We start from the raw sequence: 20009 nt of genomic DNA, 5'->3' as shown, positions 1-20009 counted from the left end.
TCGCTTTCGGGAAAGCATGCCCTCTGATTACCGTCTCTTCTCAACCAGACTGGCTCTGCAGCACGGGGACGGCCACGTCGTGGATTACCTGTCCCAGCCGGTCATCGACTACATTCTCAAGAGCCAGCTGTACATCAACGCCTCGGGCTAGCGGCCACGGGGCGCTGTGCTCCACTCTCCCCGGGTCCTCCACCACCACGCCGGCCCCCTGCCGCCTCTGTCCATCCCGTTTCTCTCCCGCCTCCGTTTTTCCGTCTCCTCATCTTGACTGTCTTCCCCACCTGCTGACTCAACCCTCCACAGTGTGGGGGAACCTGCAGAGAACACCACAGCGTACCCCTCCTCCGCAGCCATCTTTGGACAAACTCTCCTCTCGTCTCCGGGTTGGGGGTGGGTGACGGGGTCGGGGTGGGGGAAGTGCGGTCCTTGGAGATGTGCGGGTGCCCGTCTCCCAGCATGCTCTGGGGAGGCGGCTCTGGCCCTCGCCTTCCCAGCATGCCCTTTACCACAAAGGGCTATCTTCTTCCTTTCTTTCTTATCTTTCGTTCCGTTGTTTCGTTTGTTGGTTGTTGTTGTTGTTCACTCCTCATAGAACTTGGATCAAATCCGTGTCCGCGGTTCTTTATGTCTGTCGCCTTGTTGTGTTTCTGCGGCATTCCTTCCCTTTTGACAGGATACCGCAGCGGAGCCTCAGCTCTCAGAAAGTTGCGTGAGGGCTACGCCCGCTGAACCAGGCCGAGACAACCCCCACCCACCTACCCGCTTTCTCCCCGCCTCCGCCCGACACACACACAGCAGTCTGGGGTCAAGACTGAGACTTTCATGTTCTGAAACCTGGGACGCAAGTCTGGGAGTAGTAGGGTTGCTCAGAAGGATTTGAGTCCATTTCCTTAGTTTCCGAAGACCACTCTTTTTTGATGCTGTGGGCTTAACGATCACCTAGAGCCGGTTCCTTCTCATTTCTTGGTGGCATCTATTCAGTTACTTATTTGAGTTGTGACTGATGGCAGGGCGTGGGTTGTTCCCTGCCGGCTCGGACGTTACCAAGGGACCTTCAGATCACCATCAAAGCCCTTGGAGGCCAGACTTAGTCGCGTTCCTACATCTGAAAAGAATCACGTATGCAAGGCCGAGTCCTAAAAATGCAGTCATTTCTGAAATAAAACACGCTAAGAGTTCACTCAAGTTAGAGATCTTTGCTAATTGGAATTATTTATTGCCTGTTTGGCTGGGAAATGTCTCTGTCATAATGTAAATCCAGGATGACCTAGGAGAAAGTGATTCCCATTTCCTAATGGGAACTAGTGATTCTCACCCACTCTAGTTTGGTAACAGAGATGGCGCCTGAGGTCAGTTCCTTCTTGAGAAGCAGAGCCTCAGCCTTCTTTGTGGGTTTAGGGTTACGACTCATGCTGAACCCAGAAGCCACAATCGTAGCCTGAGGAAGTCTGCCTGGCAGGACCACGGATTCTCAGAACAGACATCTGGAGGGATTGTCAAGAGCCACTAAACTCTTTCACCCCTTTTGTCCCCAGTTTCCCACCTGCCTCTGGTGCTCTGGAAACAGTTTTGACAGACCGTGTTCTAATTGTTCAGATCTCATCCAGGTCCTGCCTGGAGAACCAGAAGGAAATGACTCTCTTCTGCCCTGTGTCTCTCATCCAGTCTCTTGGCTCTTAGGTTTTTGATTCTTTGAGAAATGGTCCCCAAACTATAGGATAATTTTGTTGATATCTAGTACCAGCCCTGGCCCAGGAGGTATTGGGTGGGAGGTATTGGTTGATGCCAGGAACATCTGTAGCATCCTTCAGTATCCTCCAGGAAAATAAATTTAACAGAAAATGGTTGCAGGGGGAGGGCTTATCCTCTTGGATTATGGAAATAATCTCCAAAGGACAAAAGATACTGTCTTGGCTCTCGGTGTTCAGCTAAGAATCATGGAATCTGAGAAGATCTTTAGAGATTAATTGAGCCAAAGTTTCTTTTAAAAGATGAGGAAGCAGAGATCCACTGGATTAAATGACTGGTCCAAGGTCACACAGCAAATGTAAAGCCTGACAAAAGGCTAATGTTTCCCTGACCGTTAGGTCATCACACCACATGATCTCTGCTCCTTTGGTTCCCCATGATACCAGATAAGATGGCAGCTTTCAGTCTTTACCTGGCATCTCTCTCTTAACTTATGTCTGTCCCAGGTGCTCCCTGTATACAGCCTTATGTGTGCTAGTCCTGGGGGGAGGATGTGATGGTGAAGAAGGCTGTAGCTAGGTTTCCGTTAGAAATTTACTGCTAGAAATGGCAATGGCTTAGAAGACATCTGAATCCAAGAAAGGTTTGCTTTGTGGAAGGCAAAGACCCAGAAAGTGCTCAAGATTGCACTAGTGCTAGGGAGAAAAAGACAGAAGTACCTTTGTCTAGGCAAGGCAGTCAGAAGCCAGGAAATGATACAAAGGAAATCAGGGAGCTGGATTCCCTGGGGAAGCACACATCTTCAAGGATATGAAGTTTATGGATAGTTTATTCTGAAGATCCACGTGAACTGATCCGAGAACAACCAGCTGTCTTTTGTTTCTTTGGTCCACTCTTTCTTTGCTGGACTCTGTGGTCAAACCCCATTTAGTTCATGACCCATGAGAAGAAACAGAGCTGACTCTCCAGCATTCAGTGTGGGGGCAGAGAACACATTTGTAGGGAGAGTGAGATGAGCTAAAGAAAGTAACAGGGATAGAAGTAGATTTCTAGGAATGAAATGAGAAAGAGTCTGTCCTGGTGAATCGATCGCAAGGATCATGATAAAATAGCTTTCCTTTAATATAAGGAAAAGTGACTCCCCTTTTGGATAGAAGCGTCCATTTCCTGCCCTGCCCTCTTCTTCACTTGCTACAGGGAGGTCAGATCCCCTCTTTCAATCCAGGGCAGGACACGTGACTGTGACCCAACCAAGGCCAATACCAGAGAGATGATTCAGAGTTGGAAGTGGTGCCCCCAGGTGCCCACAGGATGACCTCCAGGTCCTGACTTCCAGCCTGAGGTCCTGCTCCTTCCTACAATGGCTGACCCAAAGGTTCAGAGATCGTGAGAAAGGCATGGGCTAGAATGACTGTGTCAAGAAGGGGTCTGAAGCCCCATTTCCTGCCTACCAATAAAAATGTCTCTCCCGCTTGCATGAAAGTGGCTGATATGTAAGAATAGGCACAAGGGAAACCCTTCGTGTCACTGACTCTCTCCTCAAGGAATGGCCCTGTGGGCGGGGGGTGTCTGTGCTGCTAGCGGGTACCTCATTCACCACCTCCCTTCTCCCACCCAGGCAGCCTTTGGGGCCTTCTTGCTTTCATTTTCCTTGAATGTACATGGGAACAGGGGAGGAAAGTCTCTTCCTGAAGTGCCTGAAACCCAGAACTGGAGCTTCTAGAGAAGCGGTTCTTCCTGTCCCGGCTTGGCCAACCTTTCTCCCACGTTCCCTAGTCTCCTGCTCCAGCTTCTCAGAAAGAACAAAAGAACGTGGTCTTCTAATTAAATTGAAAGTGAGACTCTAATCAAACTACAGCAAGAGGCAGAGAATTACAGGGAGAAATGACTTGTATTTTACTAGCCCAAATCTACTCCCCCAAACAGACAGGCACACACACTCTCTCTCTCCCTTACTCTTTCTCTCTCTCTCAGATTAAGAGAGAGAAGCATGTTATTATATGTTATTCATCAAAAGAGTAATTCAAAAATAAGTCAGTATGTGAAAAGCTCAGGATCTTTTCCAATGTGAAGGCGGGCAGGTAAGAGGGGAAGGATGGGTCCAAGGATGAATTTTGTAGTTCATCCAATTCAGACACCTTAGGAATAGCATCATGGTAAAGGTGATGAACGTGTTCTGTCCATTTCATTTGGTTTGCACCTTCCTATAGCTGCCCAGTAAATGCGATTTTTCATGTGGTTTCTTTGTTGAGTATGTTTGGAATGTTCTATTAGCCTGTAACAGTCAGATAGGAATGAATTACTCTCTTTCCCTCCTCCTTCAGTCTAGGTCTGGGGCCCAAACCTCAGCTTGATCCTAGCAGTCTCAAGAATTGGCATGGGAAGGGGAAAGCTTTTTTGAATCACTTTTTTGGTCACTGAATCTGCCATTTTAAGAATAAGATTTGCTTTATGGAAATCAACACATTAATAAATACTACATTGAAGCTGCAACACCACATCTCACAGTGCAATATTTTGAGTAAAATTTTGTTGCTAGAATAGTCACAGACAAAAGTTTTATCAGCAAAATGGTTCAACTACGTTAATAAATAAGATGATACTACTAGAGCCTTGTGTCTTGGTCTAGAATCTTCTCTGTGAGTTGCAGTATTAATCACTTTTTCTTCACAGTCTTACTTGATGGGAGCCAACAGTTGTTAAGAATGCTCTTAGAGCAGGAGATTTTCTGCTTGGTTTAGCTAATGCCGCATGTGTAATATGAAAGTATACACAACCACACGCATAAGAAGGGAAGAATAATTAGCAAATTTGTTCAATTGTGCCTAAGTTTTAACTCTTTTTTTTTTTTTTTTAAATGAAATCTTTGGTTCTACCTAACCTGCACAGTCTGGTATTGGTTAGCTTTGGATCCTTGAAGAAGTTAGTTCTTTGTGAATTAAAAATGTATTTGTGAAAATTAAAAACTTGAAAAACTTGCTTCTTGACATAAAGGATATTAAGTAAGACAGAAATTGTTAAACTCATGATTGGTTTTGTTTGGCAAAGTGAACAGGCTAAAAATGAATAAGTTAATTGTTCAACCCTGCTGTGACTATTCGATCTTATTTAATTTTTAACTGTGACAAACGTTATGTATGGGTTTAGGTCTGAATGGTGATTCAGAAGGTAGAATAACAATTCTCCACGCCACCAGCTCACTTAAGGTTTAGCTACTGGTTTGTCAGCTTAGGGACGGGTGGGGGTGGGGGTGTGTGTGTGTGTGTGTGTTTATCATTTTGGTTCTTGGTCTCTTTTTTTGTTTAAGACTGAGATTAGTCAGCTATGTGGGTTTGGTGACATATCATTATGGTACTTGATATGACTTATAAATTGATGGTTTGTATTTATATTTGCTGCTTTAGTCACAAAGTGAAACACTTTTTTCCCCTCTGTCCTGAGAGTATGTAATGATGAGCTCTTGTTTAATATTGGGTATAAACATTGGTTTATTTTGCTTACTTATACTAACTTACAAAATATATATTGTATCTATAAGTTAACAAACATGTACATAACGCATTTTTTCCCTTATGACCCATAAGTAAACTTCAGATCTTGGAATTTCCTAGAAAGTTCCATGTAGCCCATAGTATAAAGAAAGCAGAGGAAAAAGAGTCTAACCTCTGCTTTCCAGGTGGGAAAACTGGGCCACAGCAAGAATTTACAACATTACCATGACCATGCAAAACATTAAAAAAAAAAAAGATAAACACATTCCCAGTCCTTGAAACTTGTTCCAAACATTGAACATTACCAAGTATCCATCTTACATTTTGTCCAACCTGCCAAATGTACTGAAAAAAAGCCCACATCCTGGGATAAGATCAGAAGTACATTGACTAAGAAGTTACAGTCCACGTGCATTTCATTTCTACCCACTTCTCCAGACAGAAATCCCCATGAGTCAAAACAGATGAAAATATGTGTGATAGCTTACCAATGGCACAATTAGATAACTCTCAGAAGCACAAAAGACTTTCTACTACAAATCACAAATTCTGATAAGAAAGAGGAAGGAAAGTGCCCTTAACTTGGCAGGGTCAGGTCAAGACTGGTATCAGAGTCTAAGTCCTGAAGAGGCTATTTCTAAGTCACATGTTCCTTCTCTCATCTTAGGGACAATCTACCACAACCTCAGAAATGAGGGAATCATTTCTGTCCAAATAGAGTCACATGAGTCACTTTTCCGTTTCCCATCTTTACATAGGGATCATCTCCCCTGTGTCAGGGAAGACAATCTTATGACTCTCTTAACAGTCAATCCCATGAAAGAATCCTTTTATGATTGCAGGCACCCTTGGATCCCCCACCAAGTTCCCTGGAATATGTATACTTGACAGAAATAGATAGCCAATCACTAAGATGCATTCTCCCCTTTCATAGTACAGAACTGTCAGAGAATTGGCTTCCTGCCAAGGGACTCTATTTCCCAGACACCTTATAAGTTAGAGGTGGTCATAATAATACTGGGTTCTGGACCATGGAATGTGATAGAAAGTGATGTTCAGCCTTCACCAGTCCTGCCCCACGAAAACTTCCATGGACCTCCTTCTTCCATGCCTTTTTCCCTCTCCACCCACTGGAAGGGAGATGCTGACTAGCGCAATCTTAAAAGTCATGTTATAAATGGCAGGGCCTCTGCAATGAATATGTGGAGGGCTACTCTGCCAACTTTCTCTCCATCCAGTATGTGATGAGAACAAGGAAAAAGTCAATCATGAGTGAATTATGCATATTTTTAGGTTTGTGTGATATTGTAGTTAATTCAGTCAAATTTGTAAGATATGTGATTGAGTATGCCAAGACAGGATTAAAAATGCACTTTCAGAGAAGGCAAAGCATAGGGATCAGATCTATCAGAATTTGGGGGGTCAGTGTAGGCAGAAGCAAAATTATGTCCTCAGTCACTTGGGTAGATGGCCAATTCAGGATCTCCATTTACTAAATTTTAGTTGATTAAAAAGCATGACAATGTACCACAAATGATTGATTTTTGTCTTTATTTTTTTATAGCCCATGAAAAAAAAAAGCCAAAACATTAATTATCACCCTCACCCTGCTCAGGTTGTTCCAGAAATAAATCCTTCTTTATGCTTAGGAGACAGAACCAATTAAATCTCATAAAGTGCTTGCCTGGTTAGAAAGGGTGAACAAGGTGCTCAGAAAAAGGAATTAAAGATGCTAATTCTGGGGGCTCACATCTCTCTCTGAAGCATTTTTTGTTTCCACTGCTTTGGTACCTACACCTTATGCTTAAACAAATTAGAAACTGACCACAGGCATCTACAAATGTTCTTTATTTAAAAAAAACAGGTCCATGAAAAGCCAAGGAAATACAGAGGTGAGGCAGTACCAAAGTCTACTGAGCCAAGGCTAGAAGGGCCTCTGAGTTTTCCAGAAATTCCCACTGGTGTTATGACTCAACAATCTGTAGCAATCAGTTGTAGAAAGGGGCAGAGCAACAGCTGAAATGCAAGAAAGAGTGCACAATCCAGAGTCATTTCAGCTATTTACCAAAATCCAAGTGCCCCACGGGAATGTCTTGCAACATATGTTCCGTTAAAAAATGAGCTTGCAAACCAAGGGGTTATTGCAATGACTTGTGAGGAACAGGATTTGTAAGTTTAAATTTTTTTTTAAGGTTTGTCTTCCTTACTATTCAGTCAACTCTATGAGGCAGAGACTATGTCACCACTGTACCCCATCCAGCCCCTGGCACACAATTGGTACTCAATAAATACATGTTGTAAGGATGGATGGATGGATGGATGGATGGATGGAAGGATAGATGCTACCCAGTTCAAGTATGAGTAGGAACATTGTTATCGAAAGAGAGTGTAAGAACAAAACCCATAGGGGCATATCATTTTTAGTGTTTGAAAATGGCATTGAATTAGGACTAATACATCTTCTTAGATAACTGCACCTCTTTCAGAGCCCAAGTTACATTTTTCTATCACTTTGAAACTCGAAAGTAAATACTTTCCCAATGTTTGCTTCCCTGGTAAGAAATGCTTTAATAAAAACATTGTCTCTAAGTTGCCTGGCATCATCAGGGGAAAGGTGGTCACTTCCAGGCCCAGAAGAACTCAAAGGTAGCAGGATACCAATGCTCCAAATATGCCAGACTTACAGTTTATCACTTCCTCCAGCTTGAAAGTGGAGTACATGTCATGGATCGTCAGTAAGTGGGAAGAACTCTGATCAACAAGAACACATTGAACACTATGAGGCAACAGTATTTTACTGACCATAGCATGACTTCAATTCACTCTCTGTTATGACATTAGGAAGAATTTTATGCATGGGCAAAGTCAAAAAAAATTTCCTTTGGTCACATTTACTCAAAGAATAAGCCGCCTACGACATGGCAACACTTGTTCATACGCCAGGAGTTGGTTTATGACTATCTGCCTGTGCAGTTTGTCCTTCCATCTGGTCTACCCTTTGGGTGTCCAGGCCCTTGATGAGTCTCATACTCAATGCTATTTGCCTCTTTGCCCTGCATCAGGAAGCAAAGAGCATCACACTGGTACAATAAGACATTGATCTTGGCCAAGGTCTCGGGGTGGGGCCAGGTTCAGTTGAGCTGAGAATGCCCATCAACACGTTCAAATGTCCCCATCCCACCCCACCCGCGTGAGATGGCTTCTGAGCCTGAGGTCTCCATCCTAAGAACCCCAGTTGGGAAATCTCGAAGGCAGCTTCAGTGTTGCTCAAGAGCCTGGGTATTGTAGCAGCCCGGGGGCAGGTTGTCCCGAATGTTCTCCAGGTTCTTCACATCAGCCAGAATGCCATCTATGCTTGTCTCCAGCGAGCGGAGGTGGCCCCTCTGCCAACGCACTCTCTCCTCCAGCTCTGACATCAGCGGCCGCAGCTGGCTGTTGATCTGGGTCTTGGCTCGAAAAAGCTTCTGCTCCAGTAAGATCAGCCCCTCTTCATCCACACTGCCAGGCTGGTCTATTTTTAGAGGACAAGAAAGGAGTTAACAGAGGAAAAAGCTGTGGCAAGCCCTTGAATGCATGCAGGCCCTTCCGTAACTTTAATTTCTGTTTTCACCTGCTCAGAGCCAATAGTATGCCATTCTTTTAAAAAGGCTTATTTTAAATTAGAAATAATCTAGAAAAAATTTTGAGAGCACAAGCCTTGTTACTAGATTTTGAAAAGCCCAGTTTAAGCATCTGGGCTCTTTAGTTAAGCAAGATGAAGCTTGGACTACGGTTTTCATGATAGAGTCAACAGCTTCTGCTCTGAAAAGATGAAGACTGAAGGTCACAGGGACTGAATACTGTCCAAGGTGTCTGCCCAACACAGCTCATCCCTAGGATCAGAACCAACTCCAAATTCTGCTCTCTGAATCACCCTTAGGAAATTTCTTGTTGTTTTCTATTAGAAGACCTTTAGAAACTGGCTGGGTGTCAGGGCTTAGGGAGGCCAAGGTAGGCTTTGCTATTTAAGGGATGCATTCCAGCTGTATGAAATGATGGAAGACTTCATTCTGGCCTGGAACAGTGGGGATCTGGCTAGACATTAGTTTATTTCCAATATGAAATGTGGTCACATTTGTTCAGGTATGCTTTACTCATAAATGATCTGACACGTCAGCATTAAGGGCACCTGGCAAGACCCGTTTGGTCTGAATAGGTTTGAGTGGACAATTCAAGGTCAGATCCATTTGACTGCAGAAGTTTTATCCCAGCTAAAGAAATTAAACTGTAATTTTTCCAAGACTCAAGAGACCAGACAGAGTAGAAACAGCACAATAACTCAAATGTTGATCCAGTAGATCAGTCCTTCCCCTGGGGACAGGGGAGGATTCTAGAATTCAGGGTTCTAAGACATGCAGGAGAAGTGAAGCAGGTTTGCAGACAAAATGTCCATGGGGAGGCAGCATGAGCTTCTTGCAAATGGCAGGAGCATCAGACACGGAGACCTCAGGTGAAATCCTGGCTCCCCCATTTACTATGTGATCTGTGGGGCAGTATTAAACTCCTTGACCTTCTGTTCACTATTCTGTGAAATAAAATAATAAAATCTGCCTTATTTGTTGTTGTTTAGTTGTTTAGTCATGTCTGACTCTTGTGCAACCCCATGGACTATGTAGCTCCTCCGTCCACGGAGTTTCCGGGCAGGAATACTGGAGTGGGTTGCCATTTCCTTCTCCAGGCAATCTTCCCTTATCTCCTGCTTGGCAGACAGATTCTTTACCACTGAGCCACCAGGTAAGCCCTAAAACCCACCTCATAGAACCTTTACAAATGTTATACAACCATTCACCACAAAAAAATCTGGCATAGTGCCTGGCACACAGAAAATGCTTGACAGTTCTCACCCAGCCTCCCTCCCATGCTCCCATTTCCTCTAAAGGCCCTGTTAGTTTCATTGCCTTTTTCAGAGCACTAAGCAAAGCTGCTAAACCCTCAGCTGGGGATTTTTTTTTTTTACCTTAAGAGGGTATTTTACTCTTTGGGACTCATTGGATCACAAAGCGGACCCATCAGGGAAACAATGCAGACAATACTGGTCTCTCGGGGTGATGATGACACTCCATAGAAAAACCAGATTTGAAAGTGGCTCTCCTAATTATGGCTGGAATCCCTGACTGAAGCCCTAGTTCCATATGTGTTGTGGTCTAAGCTCGATAAAACAGGCCATAGTAGGTTTGATATCAGTTCTACCCAAATCCAGGATTTTAATTTATCTGAACTTTCTTTTGGGAGGGATGCTGTGAGGTAACTGGAGCTGCTGTCATGGGGTGCCATCAAATCTATCTTAGCCTAAAATTTCTACAGTGTCTCATGGACCTACCACTTTGACATTTCTTCTGGATCATCTACCAGGCAGTTCAAGTTTCCACAATCAGTTACAACAAGGTGTAATTGTGGTTTGCCTGTGTGTGTGTGTGTGTGCGTGCGTGGGTGCTCAGTAGCGTTCAACTCTTTGCTACCCTATGCACTGTGTATCCCACCAGGCTCCTCTGTCCGTGGGATTCTCCAGGCAAGAATACTGGAGTGGGTTGTCATGCCCTCCTGCAGAGGATCCTCCTGACCCAGGGATCAAGCCCATATCTTACGTCTCCTGCATCAGCAGGTGGGTTCTTTACCACTAGCGCCACCTGGGAAGTCCCAATTGTGGTTTGGGGAGGGGCAAACAGCAGAATCAGCAAGTAATTCTTTTTTCTTAATATTTATGTATTTATTTGACTATGCCAGGTCTTAGTTGCTGCACATGGGATCTAGTTCCCTGACCAGGGATCGAACCTGGGGCCCCTGCATTGCGAGTACAGAGCATTAGTCACTGGATCACCAGGCAAGTCCCTCAGCAAGTGATTCTTGACCTCACAGGCTGGGAGAGTCTTCCCCCTCACCACTCCTACTGCCTCAGAGCTCTCTCACCTCTCAATTACTACAACTGTCTCCAAAATGACCTTATCCTGCCTCTTGTTTAAGCCTCTTTAAAACTCTCCTCCACCCAGCTGCCCCAGTGATCTTTCAAAAATATACAGCACTGACATTATCCCTCTGCTTGACACTGTCCACTAGATTCTCAGGATCAAGGTCAGAATCCTTAGTGGGGCTGTCAAGCCATCCAGTATTCTCTTTCACTGTGAAGTTCGAATCCTACCTCCACAATTTACTGTGTGATCTGCAGAACATTACTAACCACTCTCAGCCTCAATATATCTTCCCCAAATACACCCAGTTCTTTGACCTACAGACTTTCATCTCCAAGGGAAACAGGTAGATGCCCAGTAACCCACCTTAGAGATGGTAAAATAGAACACAACAAATGAAAAGCAATCTGCCTAAGGTATCTGAGCCTGGAAACAAAGCAAATTTCCTGACACCCTTAAGGGAAGTTGAGATTCCCACGCATCAGGACTAAGTCTAGTTAATCTTCTGGGGAGAAGCCCTGGAACACAGGTTGGAAGGTTGTGGATACTCCACATACCTATTAGATGTAGGATGCCATCCAATGTGTTGAGTGTGTCTTGGATCGTAACTCCAGCATTCTTGGCTCTGCTGTCAACTCTCTGGGCTTCTGTAATTACCTGAGGGAAAAATAAACACAAGCCCATCTGGAAAGGGTGTTCCCACACTGGCCAGGTTAAAGGACTCTGCCGTGGAAAGCCATGGGAACTCACTGTCTGCACTGCGTCCATATCCACGTCGAACTCCTGCTCCTTCCTTGCCAGCTCTCCTTCCACTTTCTTCATCTCACTCTTGAGAGTGGCCAGTCCCTTCTCCATGGCCAAGGCTCCATCTGCTGTCACGTTGGCCTCCAAGTTCAGACTCCCAATCTCCTGGGAGAAGAAAAGGAGCCAGGGACGGAAGGAGAGACGGGTGAGGCACAGAAACACCCCAAAGACGACCGCAGGAAAAATACAGCTGCAGCCAGGCTCCGATGGAGTAAGTGAGATGAACAATGAGAGAGTCAGACTTGGAGACACCCCCTTCCCCAAGCTCTGCCTCAAACAAATGAATTTGGGGGTATGTCTCCAGAGACTAGGATGGTCAGCAGTGAGACACTGCTTCCCTCTCAGGTCAAGCTCAACAAGTGTTGAGTGAAACAGGAACCAGCTGGGAAAACCCAGAGGGTGAGAAACTCAGCTCTTTCTCGGTCATATTTCTTTGCTGCCATCATCTTTTGAATGGCTTTGTTCCCCAAGACACCTGAGGTTTGGGGTGCAGAGAATGAATGGGCTACAGCTTTGAATTCTGTTTTTACCAGGATGAGTGAATCTTAATATCTTTATCAACAAGCTACTATTAGGCATCAAGTCACAGATGTCTCTGTGCTAGAAGCCATATAAAGAGAGGCACAGAAAATTGGGCTCTACCCTCAAGGGACCTAAGATTTGAGATTATTTTTGGAAGTTTTCAAGTGGTCCAAGAGTGAGGCCACACAGTCTAGATACCAAAAGTTCCCTCTGGGCTTTCTAGAGTTGCTTATGATTTCTAAAAGTCACGCTTAAATCAGAACTAGGAAGCTCTCTTCCAGTTGAGAAGCACTCTTTCTACTGTAGCACTTAACATTTGGGCTGTGAGTGCAACTAGCCTGTCTTTCCCATTACACGGAGTGCTCCTGGAAGAGAAGGACTGAGTTTTTCCCATCTCCATATCCCCAGCACCAAGCACAGTGCTGGCACAGAGTGGAAGCAAAGCAAAAAATGAATAAGTGGAGCTTAGACCCAGAACTCCAGAATTTCACAATCTTGAATCAAAACACTGGGATAGTTGCTGAAAGTTGAGTTGTGTCCCCCCCAAAAAAGATGTGTTGAAATTCTAACTCCTAATACCTCAGAGTGTGACCTAATTTGGAAATAGGGTTGTTGCAGATGTAATTTATTAAGATAAGGTCATGCTGGAGGAGAGTGGGCCCCAAATCCAACCAACATCCTTATAAGAAGAGCTGGAGAAATCCAGGAAGAAGGACCCCAACTGATGACAGAGGCAGGGACTAGAGAGAAGCCACTGCAAACCAAGGAACACAAAGGATTGACAGCCACCACTGGAAGCTAGGAAGAGGCACGGGAGGTTTCTAGCCAGAGTCTCGGAGGGAGCATCACTCTGCTGACACCTTGATTTCAGACTTCTAGCCTCCAGAACTCTGAGAGAATAAATTCCTATTGTTTTAAGCCACCCAGTCTGTGCTGCATTTTGATAGCAGGAAACTAACAGAAGTCTAAATAAAAAGCAATCTTGCATGGTTCGTCTCATGGTGTTGTCCTAAAAGGGGGGCTGAAAATGGCAGGGGTGGGGCTCTAGCCCTCAGTCAATGACAGGCTTGTGAACCAACCAACTAAACAGCCAGCCAAGTAGATCTGGGAACACCAAGGACCATAACAGGATGCTGAGTCCTACAGGTCAGAATGAGCCCAACGCTCTCGCTCATTCAACATGACCCGTAAGTTTGAAGCTGCTCCTGCTGACCTGCGATTTCTCTTTACCTGTTCTATCTTGCCGGCGATCTTCAGGGCCTCCCCGGCTGCAGTCTTTGCCCTCTGGGCGTCGGTAGCAGCACCCCCCAGGGCTGTTTCTGCTCGCCTGGTCTTGTCGCTGGCGTCTACAACCTTCTGGCTGATGTAAGAGAGTCTCTTCATGGCCTCTTCAGCCTCTGCTTTTCTGTCTTCAACCTGCAGATCAAACTCTGAAACGAAGATAAGAAAACATTGCCATGAAGATGAAAATTAACTTACAACTGAAGATGAAAGGGGCTGAGGCCTTTAAGAGAAATCAGAGTGTTAATAGCACCCAAGGGATGAGAGAGTGGAAAGTTATGGTCATGACTCTTTCTTGTCCAAGAGAAAGTATTGAACTGACAATCAACAATCAGCCTGCCCTGGGTCCCCATCTTTGCAAAAATCAACCTTCAAATGAATCAGAAGCAAGTAGATTCTTTGACGCCCAAAGTTTCAAGCCAGAGCCTTAAACCCTAAGCTGCCAATGGCAGTAGTTAGCAATTGAATAGAATGGGTAGAGAGGTACTTCCTGTGAATAAGAAAATCCCAAGACTTGAAAATGTCTTTATTGTTGTTCTTTAGTGAAGAAGCCTGAAACTTTAACCAAATCTCTGCAAGGCTTCCCAGGTGGCGCTAGTGGTAAAGAACCCATCTGCCAGTGCAGGAGACAGAAAAGAGTCGGCTTCAATCCATGGGTGGGAAAGATCCTCTGGAGGAAGGCATGGCAATCCACTCTAGCATGCTTGCCTGGAGAACCCCATGGACAGAGGAGACTGATCAGCTACAGTCCACAGGATCACAAAGAGGTGGAAACAACTGAAGCAACTTAGCACGCATGCACTGCAAGGCACAAACCCAAATTTCCCGGAATCTAGATGCTATGACAAAGCTTCTTCTATATCATTTATCACAAGGCAACCTCACTGACTCTGTATTGGAACCAACCAGGCCAAAGAAAGAAAGACAGAGAGAGAGAAAGGAAGAAAGAAAGAAAGGGAGAGAAAAGAAAATTATCTATATGGTAGTGAGATATCAGATCTCTGCAGGACCTTCGAGGCAGTTTAATTCAAATATCTTCATTTAGAGATGGGAAAATCAGAGTCTGGAAAGGTTGTGTGACTTGCCTACAGTCACACAGCCAGCTCAGCCTAAATCACACGATTGAGCATAGATCAGAACTCAAGCCCTTTGACATTTAGTACAATACGGGCTTCCCTGGTGGCTTAGATGGTAAAGAATCTGCCTGCAATGTGGGAGACCTGGGTTGGACCCCTGGGTTGGGAAAATCCTCTGGAGAAGGGAATAGCTACCTACTCCAGTATTCTTGCCTGGACAATCCCATGGACAGAGGAGCCTAGCGGGCTACAGTCCATTGGGTCACAAAGAGTCATATGCAACTGTGCAATTAACACTTTCAGTTTGCAGAACTATTTCTACTATATTAAATATTTTTAAATGTTTTTCTTTACAAAGATATTTATTGAGTGTCTATTAATACCTCAACATGCCTGCCACTTACAGAGATTTATGAAGATTCAAAATAAACCAAAGTCACATTTATACCTTTAAAATACTCAAGTGATCTGAACCCTGAAATACTCACCTCTGAGGTTCTTTAAGATGTTCTCAACTTCATAAAAAGTGGCATTGCCCATACTTAGTGCTTCTTGGGCTCTGCTTTTAGCAAGGTTGGCACGGGAAAGCAGCTGATCTGATTTCTGTAAATGGGCAGGCAGAACAAGATTAGAGTAAATGTAACACACACCAGGGCAGAGCATAGTCACTCTGACACACTGCTACTCACAACAGAGAACTGTGATTCCTGGAGTCTAGGGGTGCTGTAGCAAACCCCTCCACAACCTGAGACCACAAACTTTATAACCTGATGACCCAGTAGGATTCCACATTGAGGACAGTCTCGAGCTCTACTCAGGGACAAGAACATTTTTGCAAATCTTCATTTTAAACTCTAGATACTTCCTGAAGTATGGACATATACTTCATAGATATATGTCATATATACCTAGGAAGTACAGACATATGTCTTCGTAGACAGAGCTAGATCAAAATTGGGCCCAGGAGATCTCAGTCCTATACTTACATTGGAGGGCTGACTCAGTGAGTGGAACTGAGGTAATCACATTAAGGTCTCCATAAGCAATAATACCATGACCTTTTGAGAGTTTTTGATGGTTCCTCTTACTGGTAGCCATTCAATACAGGTCTGCTGAAGGAACAAAGTAACAAAGGATACCTGTCTCTCATTCTTCCCATCCTCTAAGAGCTTCTGGGTTTCTTCTTCCCAGTTTCCCAGACTGCTCTGCACACGCTTGAACTCATCCATTCGCTTAGTCACCAGGCTTGAGAGAGAGTCAGCTTTTTGTCTGATCCTCTTCGCTTCTACCTGTGAGTCCCCCAAAATGAAAAAGCCTTACTTTCTGCTCACCAGATGCCACACCAGTCTTCCTAAGACCTGCCATCATTGTCTGAAAACAACAATCCTGGCCCAAAGTCCAACAGAAATAGGCAACATTCCTCATGCAAGTCAGGCAGCATGCCCCTCAACTAGCAAACGAATTTTATGTTTGCTCTGCGTTTTTTATTATTGTTTCCTATGTGTGAAAATCACTGTGAATGCTTTTTGCTGTGAGTAGAAAGCTGAATCTTAATCCAATAAATTTGGAATAGTTAAAGGAACTGATGACAGAAACAACACAAACTTTTGAGGGAAAAAAAAAGCCTTCCAAGTGGGTATACATGAAGATACACTATGGGTTGGACCCAAAGGTAAATACCAAAATTTACCTATAGTAATTTCCCACAGGTTTCAACAGTCCCCCAAACTAGGCAAGAGATAGAAAACTTGTATTCACTAAAGGAAATAGGCTCAGGATGTGAACCAAGGTGTGATCAGGGATCAAGATTGGAGTTTAAGAACAAAGATAAGAGGAGGATAAATGCTCTTCCTAATTTAAAGCAAGAAAGGTAAATATGGAGGAAAAAACTGGATGATTGAACAATTCAACGGAATCCCCTGAGAAGAAAGCATTATGGCCCTTCTTCTGTACATCACTGCATAGGTTAGATGCTCTTACCTGGAAGGACTGATCATTGACCCCCTGAAGCTGAGTTGCTGAACTGAGGAGGCGGAGACTATGCTGATAGGACGTATCTGCTTCAGTGTCAACTTGAGCGGCCTCCCTTGACAGCTGCTGGGCCAGAGACTTAGTTTTCTCCAATCTGCAGGGAGTGAAGACAGCAGACTTTGAAAATTCGCTCTTTTTAATAAAAGCAAAAATTCATTCTGTTAAAAATATGTCGTCAGGATTATCTGAAGAACCAGATGAGCATAAATGTCTGATATGCGTCTCTTTCCACAATTTAAACACAGACATTAGAGTTTACACAGGTTAGGTCAGAAAAATTCAACCCAAGTTTCCCAATTCTTAATCACATGAATATATTAGGCTTATACACTCCATGCCACCAGATGGGTGTGTTCACATCCTTTAAACACCACAGATGGTACCATATCTACAAATACACAATCTCTAAATCAAAACTGAAACTTTACTTAGAGTAACTGACATTTTTCTTCCAGTCTTAAAGGCATCTGCTTTCCTCCAAAGTAACATGCTCATTCTCCTGTCCTTCTTACTATTGATACATTGAAAGGAACACAGCACCCCTCAGACCTTTGCATTGTACCCTGGGAGGGAGCGGATTATATTGGCCTGCGTGAGGACCTGCTGAAACGTACTTTCCCACAAGCTCTTGCACCACGGAGCCACGGAGGCTGCCGCTGCTGCCTCCTTCAGCAGCAGCCTTGCGCGCCAAGGTCAGGGCTTGGTTGGAGTAGTCTTCAGTTTCCCTGACCAGTTGCTCCATGTTATTGGCTGACTCGAAGTGGCTGAAAGGATCAAAAAGAATGAGTTTTTATAGCAAAGGCACAACAACATTTTTATTTTGTATTAGGGTGTAACCAATGAACAGCATTGTGATGGTTTCAGGTGGACAGCAAAGGGACTCAGCTGTACATATATGTGTATCCATTCTCCCTGAAACTTCCCTCCCATCCAGGCTGCCACATAACACTGAACAGAGCTCCACGTGCTGTACAATAGGTCCTTGTTGGTTATCCATTTAAAATATAGCAGTGTGTACACGTCCATCCCCAAATCCCTAACTACCCCTTCCTCCCAAATAGAGCTACCAGATGACCCACAATCCCACTCCTGGGGATATATCTGCAGGAAAACATGACGAGAAAGGACACAGGCATCCCGGTGTCCACTGCAGCACCATTTACAACAGCCAAGACACGGAAGCAACCTATGTGCCCATCAACAGAGGAATGGATAAAGAAGATGCGATGCGTGTATACAATGGAATATTACTCAGCCATTAAAAAGGATGAAATAGTGTCATTTGCATAAACATGGATGGACCTAGAAATTGTCATACTGACTGAGTCAGTCAGACTGAGAAGGTGAAATATCATATGACATCCCTTATATGTGGACTCTAAAAAGAAATGATGTGGAAGGATGCAAAGAGTGTCCTTTAGGCCTTTTATTTAAATAAAGGGAGAGGAGTAAGAGAACTGCTTTGACTCAAAAAAACAAACAGAAATGACCCAGATGAGATGGAGCTCCTCTATTAGAGGTGCTATCAAGAAGCAGAAGGTGTTCTGAGAAGTAGTCTCACGTCCTAAACTTTTTTGATGATCTATTCCATTTATAGCATAATCAGGGGAAACTATGGAGATGGGCAGGAGAAATCTCAGGGTGATAAATACTGCATTTATAAACTGTTTTCTGCAGGAGAAATCCCTAGGCTTTATTTTATCCAGGATCCAACTCCCTCTCCACTTTTTGCTGCATCTTTAAACTTAGCCCAACATTAAGGGGGACAAAGCCCATCGATAACAGTTTCCCAGTTGCTTTTGTCCTCCTGGTTCTAGAAACTGATGAGAACAAATCCAGGAGGCAGCTCACACTATGAGAACACGAGCCAGCCCCCTTCTGCCGACTAAATTCCATTCAGGATTAGCAAAGCCTGCCACCTTGCTGAGCCCTCTGCCAGGAGCAAACCTCTTCAACATCAATCCTGACTGTAGGATTTGCAATCAGCAAGGACTAAGGAGCTGCCTGTGATTTCCAGGGCCCTGCACAGCCAGTTTGCAGGAGGAAATTCTCTCCCTCTGCACACTTGGCCCCCACAGGCTAGCAAACAACTTGTTGTTACTTGTTCCCAGGCTTGGTGTGGGAGCCTGGGAGTCCCTCAAAGCTGCAAAGTACTCTTTTCCAAGGGCTGATTCATTTCACTGGGACCAAGGAATTACATCTGACATACACCGAAGCCATACCATGAGTCACAGAGAAATCTGGAAAAGAAACGCCCCACCCCCAACTCCTGCCAAATGACCTGGCCCAGTGGCCACCTACATACACTGAAAGCCAAACGGTTAAAAAATGGCTTCAGGGCAGGGGGATGGCTGCAAAGGAGCCTGGAGGTAATCAGGATGGAGCTCTGGTCCTGACTACTCAGCAGAGTTGTTCAAGTCTGGCCTCACAGAGGTGGTCTGAAGCAGGGCACCCTCCAGTACTACTCACCTGTCTGCCAGTCTCGTGGCCTCCTGAGCTAGACTTTTAAAGCCATTTGGCCCCGTGTAGTGCTCTGAGGGAGGAATGTTCTGTGGAAAAAGGACAAATGGTTAAGGCTTTGCTGGGAGCCATGGAGCCTAAGCAGGTTTCACAGCTGTCTTGCCTGAACCTCTTGTCATTCAGTCAGTTCAGTTCACTCGCTCAGTCATGTCCGACTCTTTGCGACCCCATGAATCACAGCACCCCAGGCCTCCCTGTCCATCACCAACTTCTAGAGTTTACCCAAACTCATGTCCATTGAGTCGGTGAGGCCATCCAGCCATCTCATCCTGTCATCCCCTTCTCCTGCCTCCAATCCCTCCCAGCATCAGGGTCTTTTCCAATGAGTCAACTCTTCACATGAGGTGGCCAAACTATTGGAGTTTCAGCTTCAGCATCATTCCTTCCAATGAACACTCAGGACTGATCTCCTTTAGGATGGACTGGTTGGATCTCCCTGCTGTCCGAGGGACTCTCAAGAGTCTTCTCCAACACCACAGTTCAAAAGCATCAATGCTTCGGCACTCAGCTTTCTTCACAGTCCAACTCTCACATCCATACATGACCACTGGAAAAACCATAGCCGTGACTAGACGGATCTTTGTTGGCAAAGTAATGTCTCTGCTTTTTAATATGCTGTCTAGGTTGGTCATAACTTTCCTTCCAAGGAG

General features: G+C 44.6%; 2 protein-coding genes across 8 annotated transcripts in view; one reads left to right on the top strand and one right to left on the bottom strand.

Moving 5' to 3' along the window:
- NMNAT2 (nicotinamide nucleotide adenylyltransferase 2) overlaps positions 1-4299 on the top strand; it is a 209154-nt gene extending 204855 nt beyond the window's left edge. For all 6 annotated transcript variants that reach the window (XM_043923728.1, XM_043923724.1, XM_043923725.1 and 3 more), the window contains one exon: positions 49-4299. In XM_043923728.1, coding sequence (XP_043779663.1) covers positions 49-151 — 103 coding nt within the window. In that variant the 3' untranslated portion in view covers positions 152-4299. The remainder of the gene's footprint in view (positions 1-48) is intronic.
- Positions 1673-20009, bottom strand: part of LAMC2 (laminin subunit gamma 2) — an 82083-nt gene continuing 63746 nt past the window's right edge. For both annotated transcript variants that reach the window (XM_043923720.1, XM_043923721.1), the window contains exons 16-24: positions 19309-19388; positions 17454-17603; positions 16789-16933; positions 15948-16097; positions 15297-15411; positions 13682-13881; positions 11876-12034; positions 11683-11782; positions 1673-8691 (exon numbers count right to left, since the gene is read on the bottom strand). In XM_043923720.1, the coding sequence (XP_043779655.1) occupies positions 8438-8691; positions 11683-11782; positions 11876-12034; positions 13682-13881; positions 15297-15411; positions 15948-16097; positions 16789-16933; positions 17454-17603; positions 19309-19388 (1353 nt within the window). In that variant the 3' untranslated portion in view covers positions 1673-8437. The remainder of the gene's footprint in view (positions 8692-11682; positions 11783-11875; positions 12035-13681; positions 13882-15296; positions 15412-15947; positions 16098-16788; positions 16934-17453; positions 17604-19308; positions 19389-20009) is intronic.

The sequence above is a fragment of the Cervus elaphus genome, chromosome 14 (assembly GCF_910594005.1).
Source record: "Cervus elaphus chromosome 14, mCerEla1.1, whole genome shotgun sequence".
Taxonomy (NCBI): Eukaryota; Metazoa; Chordata; class Mammalia; order Artiodactyla; family Cervidae; genus Cervus; species Cervus elaphus.
The sequence above is the reverse complement of the archived record's forward strand: the minus strand, read 5'-3'. Positions and strand labels throughout refer to the sequence as shown.